The sequence below is a fragment of the Saccostrea echinata genome, unplaced genomic scaffold, assembly GCF_033153115.1.
Source record: "Saccostrea echinata isolate AGI-Se365-2 ecotype Australia unplaced genomic scaffold, CSIRO_AGI_Sech_v1 ptg000040l, whole genome shotgun sequence".
NCBI lineage: Eukaryota > Metazoa > Mollusca > Bivalvia > Ostreida > Ostreidae > Saccostrea > Saccostrea echinata.
In genome coordinates this window covers 3639677-3650144 of record NW_026889789.1, presented here as the reverse complement: position 1 = coordinate 3650144, position 10468 = coordinate 3639677, and the positions used below count along the sequence as shown (strand labels likewise).

Sequence of the window (10468 nt, the reverse complement as noted above, 5' to 3'; positions counted from 1 at the left end):
TAGTATTACATGTATCCAGATCTCGTTATCTAAATCTAAGTTGAAAGGGCGGTTCAAGAAGGTTTTGATACTTTGCATTTCAAGTCTAACCCTAAATAAACAAAATATGAAGCGCCCCTGACTGGTTTCACGTTTTTGCGGACAAATTGTCTAACAAAGTGCTTTGCTTGGCTTCATTTGCATCACAGTTTTGAATATATGCATCTTTGTTTGACGCCCCTGCAAATAAATCAAAAATGAACAAATCAATTTTGCTATGACAAACAACCAAACATTCAATCTCATATCTATAAAAACCTATATCTATATAAAATAATACAATTAATTTCGGTAAAATAAATCAGTTAAAAGTCATTAATCAATCTCTTTTTTAAAACTGCACATCAGAAAATTTTATGTATCTAATAGGTACATAAATAATTTCAAAGAAATGTAAACGTACCATTAAGTTTGGAACATTCCACATCTGTTTTACTATCATGATATCTATTGGGAAAATTTACAATTTTCGGAATCCCTGAAAAAAAGAACCTTTTTAATCTCGAATTTATGGTAGTATACAAACAATTGTATATTAATCTGTCCTCAGACATACCTTTCAAAACAAGACAAGCTGCAACAAGGGCAACACAGACAAACACAGTGAGATTTAAAATTCCAAATAAGAAACCAGGATTACTGAGGGACCTGGAAAATAATATCAATAATAACAACAACATAATAAAGGAACAAACAAAAACATGTAATGCTTTAAAATCAGGATTTTTATAATATTTTCCCCTCATGAAACTGATTTATTTTACAGGTGTTTTATTTATATAATAGTAAATAACGCCATAGTAAGGCTGAAACCTATAAATTTATCACATCGTGCGTACAAACATATCAGGATGCCAGTGTAACTTTATAAGCACTGGAAGAAGAAACTTATTATGTTATACATGCAAAAGTAAACAAGTGAATTAATATATAAAATGCGTACATAACAGTATTTTCCTAAGAATTTTACTTCCAAATACCAACGAAAAACCTGCCATGAGAGTATGATGATGTACAGTTAATATAAACCAGATTTTATTTATTTTATCGAATATTCGAATATATTCGAATACTTTCATTGAATATTCGAATATGATTTATTGACAAAATTGACACCCCTACTAAAAAATATAAACGGCTACGTCCATACATTCCTTGTAACTTCAGTATCAACAACGTTTGTATCATTGGAATGAATGTAATCAGCGTTTTCGTCAGTGGTATTTGTTCTAAATTCACTGCAGGTTACAGATCGTTTACGGCGCCCTGTTGCATATCTGCATCCCGTTGATATTGGAAAATAAGATGGAATCTTAGGTCTTGGCTCAGGTGTAGACTTAGAGACAGTACTAGTCTCAATTGTTGTCATCTTGGTTCTTTCTACAGCAGCTACAGACTTAACTGACTCAAGACATGTTTGGTCTGTAAAATTCATGACTTTAAATTAAATGATTTCTAGTATGGTATTTATGTATTTCACAAAAGTATGGTTTAATATAAAGTATAAATATTATTCTCTCTTTCAAAATATATGTACATGTTCAGATGCTTTTTTCTGGTGTATTTTACAGAACAAACAGTTTTTTTTTTATTTATAATGGTCGTTTGTTAAAGGTAAAAAGAAAATACATGTATTTACATTCCACATGTATTTTGCTTATAACGTGCAAGGAAAACTATAGCATTCAAAACACCATAACACGGGCAGGGGGTCAAAAGGTTAAAATATGCGTTTTATTTTGACGTCACAAACATTGAACGACGTGGATGTGCAACGTCATAAGCGAAAATCAAAATTCACGCTTTTATTGATCAGAAGTTGTTGCAATAGCATTTCCATTAATTCTAACTTGCCCAAAGGATAATACAGGCATTTTGAAATATAATTCACATTTGCAGTCAAGGAAATTGGTTAAAAATGTAAATATAGACATTGAATCATTATCTTTACGTTTTCACACACCGTTGCACCAACTGTGAGACTATATCTTTAAAAAAATTATTCTATGCTTAATTTTTTATGCATTTTTTTTTATTAAATGATTTTATGTAGATCTACATGTAAAGCACCTCTAATCAAATTATGCAAGGAAAAAGTAAACATTAATATTGCAAGTTTACAGTTTAGAAGTATATCTACTATACTTAATAAATATATATAGATATTTTTGGAAATAGCTTACAAGATATCGATTCATTGGAATAGTAATGAAATGGACACTCGGAACAAGGGACGCTATAATCCTCTACAATACGGCCAACTCCAACGTTGAATTGAACGCAGCATTTTCCTGTGAGAAAAATAATTCAATCAAACATGGAGTTGCTTGCCAAGAGCATTTTAATGTAATCAATATTTTATAAAGTGATTTAACAATTCGTACGATTAAATGCATTACAAAAACAGAAACTACTGGAATTGTTTCGAAAATAAAAAGCTCTGAAAATGCGAGCATTAACTGTTATCTCTTACATGTACCTGTTATATAATTTCTCGGAGCACACACTTCGATGAGTTTCTTTCCATACCGTACACAGTGATACACTAATTTTTCGGCGGTACAAAAGTCCTGGGTTTCCTCGCACCTCATTCCCTTTGACCTTTTAGTCATTGACTCTTCGTTTAGAGGACATTCACTAACGTCTTTCATTGTGTTTACTGTTTCGTTACAGACGTCATCCTGTATAAAAAAAATGTGAAATAAGATTTAAGGAGGGATTCTTGCCTGGTTTCTGACTAGATGAAATATTCAACGTGTATTTGCTCATATGTGTTATATATTTAGATGTAAGGGAATTAAAAGATCATATTTTTCTTCCCTCAACGTTATTGTACAACTTTAAATAAAAATGGTAAACTGAGTTTGAAATCTATCAGGGACTATATTTTTGGCGGAACGGCGGCGTATGAAAATATATCCTTTTCTGCTTCTCAAAATTACTATATAACAATGAATTTAGTTAAAATTTTTAAACAATCAAAGACTTAAAGAAAATTTCAAATGTAAGTAAAATTAACAATAATGGACTGAAGTTTTAAAATACATTAAATAAATATGATTTCCCAAACAAACTACAATTTTATTAACTTTTAAAGGCTTCCAATCTAAGTACGGATTTGATGGGAAAAAAATCCGTAAAAAGTGTTTTTTCTCTCTTAGTAAACGGTCAAAACTTTTTGTTTTTGTATCAATTTGTTTCTGTATATGACCACTTTAACATATGTGAAAATAAGAAAAATTTAAATATACGAAGCATATAAAAATAACTAATATATCCAAAAAATCTAAGAAAAATAGAGGAAATTCGGATTAGCCAATATATATTTTAGTTAAATTATTTATATCAATTGGGTGGTATCATCTGATAGACCCAATATGGTAATATGTTTTTATGCAAAAAGAAAAACATTTAATCTTTTGAAATAGAAGTGGGCATCGCATGACTGGCAACAGTAATCTTTTATTCTTAAGGTCAAGGAAAAAGATAATGACCTTGACCTGACCTTGCTTTTAAAATAAAACGGTCAAATTTAATCTTATTGATACCATCACTTAATGACTATGTCTTCTTGAATCTATGAAAATTTCATTAATTTTTAAATACTAGAAATATGAGAAGAATCCCTCCTTAAACACACTAAAATGTTTAAAAAGAACTACACAACAAATAAAAACAGACATATACAGTGTATATACACCCCCCTTTCCAAGAAAAATCGTGAAATTGTCTATTCTATATACGATAGTATTCCATGGATCCTAAATATAATTTGCTCTCTCTGTGTGCTGAATTGTAAAATTCCAAAATAAGAGCATCCAAAAGTATGTATTGTGTATACTTATGAATTCGGAGAGAACGATTCTTCGAGAAAATATGTTGTGTTAACTCCCATGTATTTGTTTGATCGCGCAGGAGGGGGTGCGCTCTTTCTTGCTTCTATACACATACCTTGACCTTGTCATACATGACGTTGTTAGCAAATACAATTATCATTAAGTCGAATTGTGACTGTCATTTTTTGATACAATATTTACACACTGAATTGTCTTTGCCCGATCATGACAAGGAGCACACGGCGGGTGTGAACGGTCGATAGGGGATGCTTACTCCTCCATGGTACCTGATTCCACCTCTGTTGTTAGATGTCCGTGTTTGCTCTACTCCCAATATGTATTTTTTCAATGGGCTTTGAGCTTCATTACTGTTCATTTACCCTATGTTTCATCTAACACTAATCCTAGACGCAGAGCATTCTCACAGGATACAAATATATTCAAATATTCAATGCTCTATTTTTTTTATTTGGTTTACAACAGGCTTGGAGTGAATTACATTGTAAAGTTATGCATTGCATTACCATTATTTCAAGAATGTGGGCATTAAATTACCATTACCATTACTCTAATTTCATAAAGTAATGCGTTACATTACGATTACTTTAGTAAAGTAATACATTACCATTACTATTACTTTTGTTTGTTTTTTTTTTTTATTTTGTTTCTTTTTTAATATAAATGTAAAACTTGTGCAACAATTTTCATAATTATGCACCCACACCTTCAAAACTTAGAATTCAAGTTCGATTTCAAGAACTTTTATTTATTACACTGTAAATAACTTAGATATTTTTTTTTATTTATAAGAAGCTCAAACGTTTCATTTGCCAATAAGATGAAAACATGTACAATACGCACTTAATTTTTGTGTAGCTATTGATATCATAAAGCAATTTAAGTTTTAGGAAACTTTAACCCTTCCTAAAACTATCTAAATTAATAAGACATCTATACATATTTTTAAATTATGATAGAAATTAAATGCAATGAAAAACTTGTAAAAGGGGTTGGACAGTATTTATGATTGCTCTGCGAAAAGTAGAATGCCTGTCTTCTATTCATTTTGGTACAATGGATTTGTCACGGTCAGCTCAATCTAGACCAGCTTAATTAATGTTTCATCAACACAGTCAGGAGAAAGGGACTGATTTTTGTAGCACTTCTCAAAACAATGCATTGTTTTAATTTTTACATAACCATAGAGGCATTGTGTGTTTTAATGACACTCTAATCAAAAGGTGGCAATAATCAGGTTGATAGTGTACATGTACATTACATGTAATTAGTGTACCTCATACCAGAATTTTTTTAAAGGAATTAAAAAATTCCTCTTTTAAATATTCCTTGAAATTGATCTTTTTCTCTAAAATAAGTATGAAAATAAATTTAAATGTGTGATAATTGATCATGAACTTTCAACAGAATATAAAGTGAGTTTAAATAGATACAGAAAGCGTATTTCATTGCATAATACTGTGACATTAAGATTTTATGATGGTTTCTGCTATATGTTTTTGTTTCTATTACCTAATGTGTTTAATTGTGTTTGGTATTGACAATTATACTATGTGTTGACATATTTATTAATAAATGACCATTCAATTCCAACCTTGCGTTTTCATTTGTGTCAAACAGAGCACCGCCATATCAGGTAACCATAAAGTATATTTAAATATAATTATAGGTTCATTTTTTTCATCCATCTCTATCACTGAAAAAAGTATTTAATCTAAACAATAATTAAAACTAATTTCCCTGTCCATTTTTAATTTTTACCAATAAGATATATATATACAAAATAATGCTTTGTAATACTATGTAATGCCAGCATTACTCAAGATTTGAGGAAGTACTGCATTACAATACCATTACATGTAATGCAGAATTTTCGTCATAACACATTACTAGCATTACTCTAAGTTTATGTAATGCACTGCAAAACATTACCATTACATTTAGCATTACCCTAAGCCTGGTTCACAAGGAATAATAATTTGCAATGATTTATAATCAATGTAAATGAAAATAATAAATAATTTACTCGTGTAAATCTCTTCTGTTTCTGATAATCCCTTGAATCAACAAAGATAATCTGCATTCCTAGCAGTAGGAAAAAAGTGATGGCCGTGATGTTGCTACAGCAACCTGACATCTTCGTTTTTTGAGAGATGTTTCTGGCGTCTTTAGGAGTCCCAAGGCGCGCCGTCATCAGAGGTATACCAATCTGCTTTTTAATGAAAATAAAAAGACTCAAGAAAAGGAATTATCTTTTTTTACTACATGTACCTCCCTTCCTTACGTTAAATGTGTTTGATGATTTATTCGTATGAACACTTTCCTTATTTTACTCTTCAAACTACAAAAACCTTCCTTTTTCTTGTGTCAAGGACTATCAAACAACGACTTAGGAAGGAATGTTACTACACTGCATACTAAATTAAGGGTACTTTATTGTAGTTAGACCTATCCTTATATATATATATATATATATATATATATATATATATATATATATATATATATATATATATATATATATATATATATATATATATATATGATTTAATTTGTAATTAACCCAAGTATTCTAAACATTATACTAGACCATAGAACTGTCTATTTCCGAGAGAAGGTACTACTTCGCAGATTATAAAGCGTAAACTGAACAAATCTAGGTTATACTCGAATAATTTGGCCAATAATTAGAGTCATTCCTAAAATGAACCGTGGAAAAGAAAACAGGAATTCCTTTATATTCAATAAATATTTTTTATTCGAATTTCCTCTGTTATGTTTCAAATCTCCGTTTTCAAAAAATCACATGAAATTCAATTCAATAAATACAAAAGGCCATATAATGCAAATTATTCAGATTTCTATCTGATGATTATTCAAAGGTTCCTGATTAATTTACAAAGTAAAAAAGGATCAGGTAATCGGACAAATTATGTAGCTCAAATTTACTATTCATTTTCTGAAATCCTTAGTCTACAGAATGTTTTTAATATCTACAAGCAAGATTTTTGCCCCCCCCCCCCCTGCAAGAAAAAAGATAACAATTTGGAGTAATTGTGACATATAATAGTTATATATTTCATTTTTATGGTATTTTACGCCATGATATTTGAAATATTCATTCCGAATTTCCTCTGTTATATTTGCAATTTTATAAAATACAACAACATTTTAGTGGCAACTACAGAATATTATCACATATATTCTTTATATATACAGGACTACGATAATTCAAAGCAAGTTTACCTTCGACTTAACCAGGAATAATTAATAAACTTCCCAAAAATATGAGAAAATCATACATAAAATATTCAAAGACTATAAAAGATGTCAATACATTATTTATGAGATAAACATGAAATAAATATACATTTATAGTATACTGAACATGCCATTTGAATCTAGACATTCAATGTTTAATATATAAATATCAGAGGGACTTATACATGCCTATACATGTATGTAGTAGTATACATGTATATCCCTGGTATTATGTAACTGGATAAATAAATATCTAACAATAGTATAAGTATAGAGTTTGTTCAGCACAAATAAATATAACTCCTCAATGTTATCATATATTGCATAAAATTTTATTACCAATTAAAAATGAAGATGCAAACTAACACACTGTACTTTATTTTTCTTCTATATTTAATTGAACATTGGACATAAGTGATACGGGAACATTTATTGGTCTTTTATCCATATCCCTAAGAATTTTGAAAATTCAAAATGCAGTAAAAACTTTAAAAAGGAGAATAATCTGATTCCTCCTCCTCTCCCCCCCCCCCCCCCCCCCTGCAGTTTAAAGTCTACGTGATGAAAGTACTCGTTTATGACGAGGTTCTACTTATGCAATGCTGAGTTTGAACTTAAAGTGCTTAGTATAAAAAGGGTTTCTTACTAAAGATAGTTAATTATCTACTGTTGGATACATATTAGCATCAATCAGAACATGAGATGGAAAACACTATTTATTTATTTATTGATATTTAGTATGATAGATAAGATTCTTTATTTCCAAATCAGGGCCCTTTCAGGCATCACAAACAACAAAATGATTTGATTTCTACAATTACAAACAGTACAGACAATTTATGTGTATACTAAATAATCTACAGTACATGTATCTGTATATTGTAAAATTTGACACTGTATATGTAAGTAATGTTAATAAATGAAAGAGTACTTCCGTGATGATAACATGTGAAGTGAGATCAAGTAATTCTAAGATGGAGGTAAAATCTAAAAACGTGTATAAGTCATTTATGAATATAGTAAACACCAACCCAAACTGTACAGATCTTACATATTTTGACGTCTGTTTATAAAGTTGTGTGATCTAATCGTAACCAAAATAACTTTACTACAATTATAGGTGTATAACCATATGCTGGCTTTCCCGCAGCCAGTATGCCTTTCGTCTGCGCTTACCGTGCTCAGCTAAAGAATATTGCTGCTTAATCAGCCATATCGGAAAGAAATAAATATAGAGTGATTCAAAATTTTAAATGACATAAAACAAATGGTTACGAATGAAAAGCTGCTGCATTTTTATGCCAATCATTGCATCGTGGGAACGCTGGTAACAGCGCGAGAAGACGGCACTGAAAGAATTGCATTTCATTTGAAGTGACTTTTAAGATTTATTGGCCCTTCCTATCAGCAAAATCTTAGGTTTAATTAGCTTTTCGTCAGAATACAAACTTGACATGTATCAATTTCCAAACCCAGATGAATTAATTGTTGTGACGGGAACAAATGTTCAACGCATTAAAGAATTCCCAATGCGGACAAAAAATGCCAAACGTGTCATCAATTTTGAGCAAATGTTGGAGATAGCTGAACTTGCAAAACAGAAAGATATCAAGATAAATAAGTGCGTTTCATATTTCGAACCAGACTGTGACCTGACGGCCCAGTGAAAAAAGATAATATTTCATTTGTGTTTAATTAATTTATTAATCACTTTATTTATTCATTTATTTGTGACAATGTGTAACAACAAATGGAAGGCGTTTGACATAGTAGTTATTCGAAGCCAAGTACGCAAAAAATCATCTGGTTTTCTTGATACTAGTCTAAAAACGATTTTAGTATCCATTTTGCCAGGTAAAGATCTTATCAATCGTGCTATTATACCGATTATGGCCCTCCATCTATAAAATTTTTGCTTTATTGTTATGTGAATATTGATACCTCTCCCTGATTTACGGGCCTAGTTTTGATAGAGGTGTTAAGGAAAAAGGAACAGCCATTCGCCCATAGCGAATTCACTCATCAACATATACTGAATTTGCCCTGATACAAATCTGCTGAAATTAATTTCAATTAATTAATTAATTTGCTCTTCACTCCTAATCTCAGCGAGATCCGTAGAGAATAAAATTTTGGTCTGGTATTTCTACGGATCTCAGACCAGTATCACATAATCTCATTCGGGGTTTCGTGCCCGGACTTCGACCGCTTGTTTCGATTAATACGGGCTGAAATGAATTAGCTGTCCGCTTCAACTTTTTGCTTTGGACATCCTTTTAATTCCCTATCACCATAAAACTTTCGTTTCTTACCTCTGAAAGGTTTAAATCCATCAAAATATAAAGTTGTTGATTTTTCATAGCAATAAGCTATTCGTTTAAACCTCCGATGCTGAAGAGTTCCAGCAATAGTCTGCTTCAAATACTTTGTACTACTAATTTTTCCTATAGAAATGAACCATAGTACGAAGTATTTGAAGCAGACTATTGCTGGAACTCTTCAGCATCGGAGGTTGCTTTGTTGGAACATGACATGAATAAATATTGAAAGTAGTTTAATATTTACTTAAGAATGACCGATGTTTGTCAACTGAATGCCTAGGAGTAACGAAATTTAAGGCTTTCTGTTTCAAAAAGTGTTTCCCCAGACCGTGGTTGCTGGTTTGTTGAGGACGGACACGAAGATGTTAATCAAAGGGAGAACAAGCTTAAAATACATGTTTTATAACAATGTGCACATATATACATAATAAGTAACGATAGTTGACATCAAAACACTAGTCTTTCAATTGTATGAGGGATGCTAGCGAGGACAGTTAAATATTACAAGTGAGGATCAGGTTAATATTGCACGTTATGCAGCCATTATTTGCTATAAAAGTAATTGTATTGTTTTTATAAATAATACATGCCCCTCTTTCAAAGCTCATTGATTGGTGAATAAATAGATTAGTCTTATTATTATAGCCTCATATATCGATAACATTAAGGCTCCATGAAGTACATACTCGGGCGCTTACAACATCGGAACAATGACCGACGATGCCGAGCGCGTGATCTTAAGAGTCTGAGCTTAAATTAATTCAAGTCACTGGGGGTTTTATGAAACCCAATCTTACCGTGAGCATAATTATATTTATATTGCTTTAAACTCTGTAGTTGAACGGGGTGTGCTTAAATTTAGATTCTACTAAATGCAACACAGACCATTTGTAATGATTAGCTTATTCTTTGCCTTAGCCCACTGATTTTAACAGAATGATCGATTAACTGTCCATTTAGTATTTTCTTGTGCATTTTTTTAAAAATGTAATT

General features: G+C 30.9%; 1 protein-coding gene across 1 annotated transcript; it reads right to left on the bottom strand.

Moving 5' to 3' along the window:
• Window positions 1–1177: 1177 nt before the first annotated feature.
• On the bottom strand, window positions 1178–6106 carry LOC133200473 (uncharacterized). Its single transcript, XM_061336264.1, has 4 exons — window positions 5920–6106; window positions 2519–2720; window positions 2223–2330; window positions 1178–1461 (listed from the first exon to the last, which is right to left on the bottom strand). The coding sequence occupies exons 1-4, from the start codon at window positions 6085–6087 to the stop codon at window positions 1178–1180; spliced, it is 762 nt and encodes a 253-aa protein (XP_061192248.1). The 5' UTR covers window positions 6088–6106.
• Between the last annotated feature and the right edge of the window lie 4362 nt (window positions 6107–10468).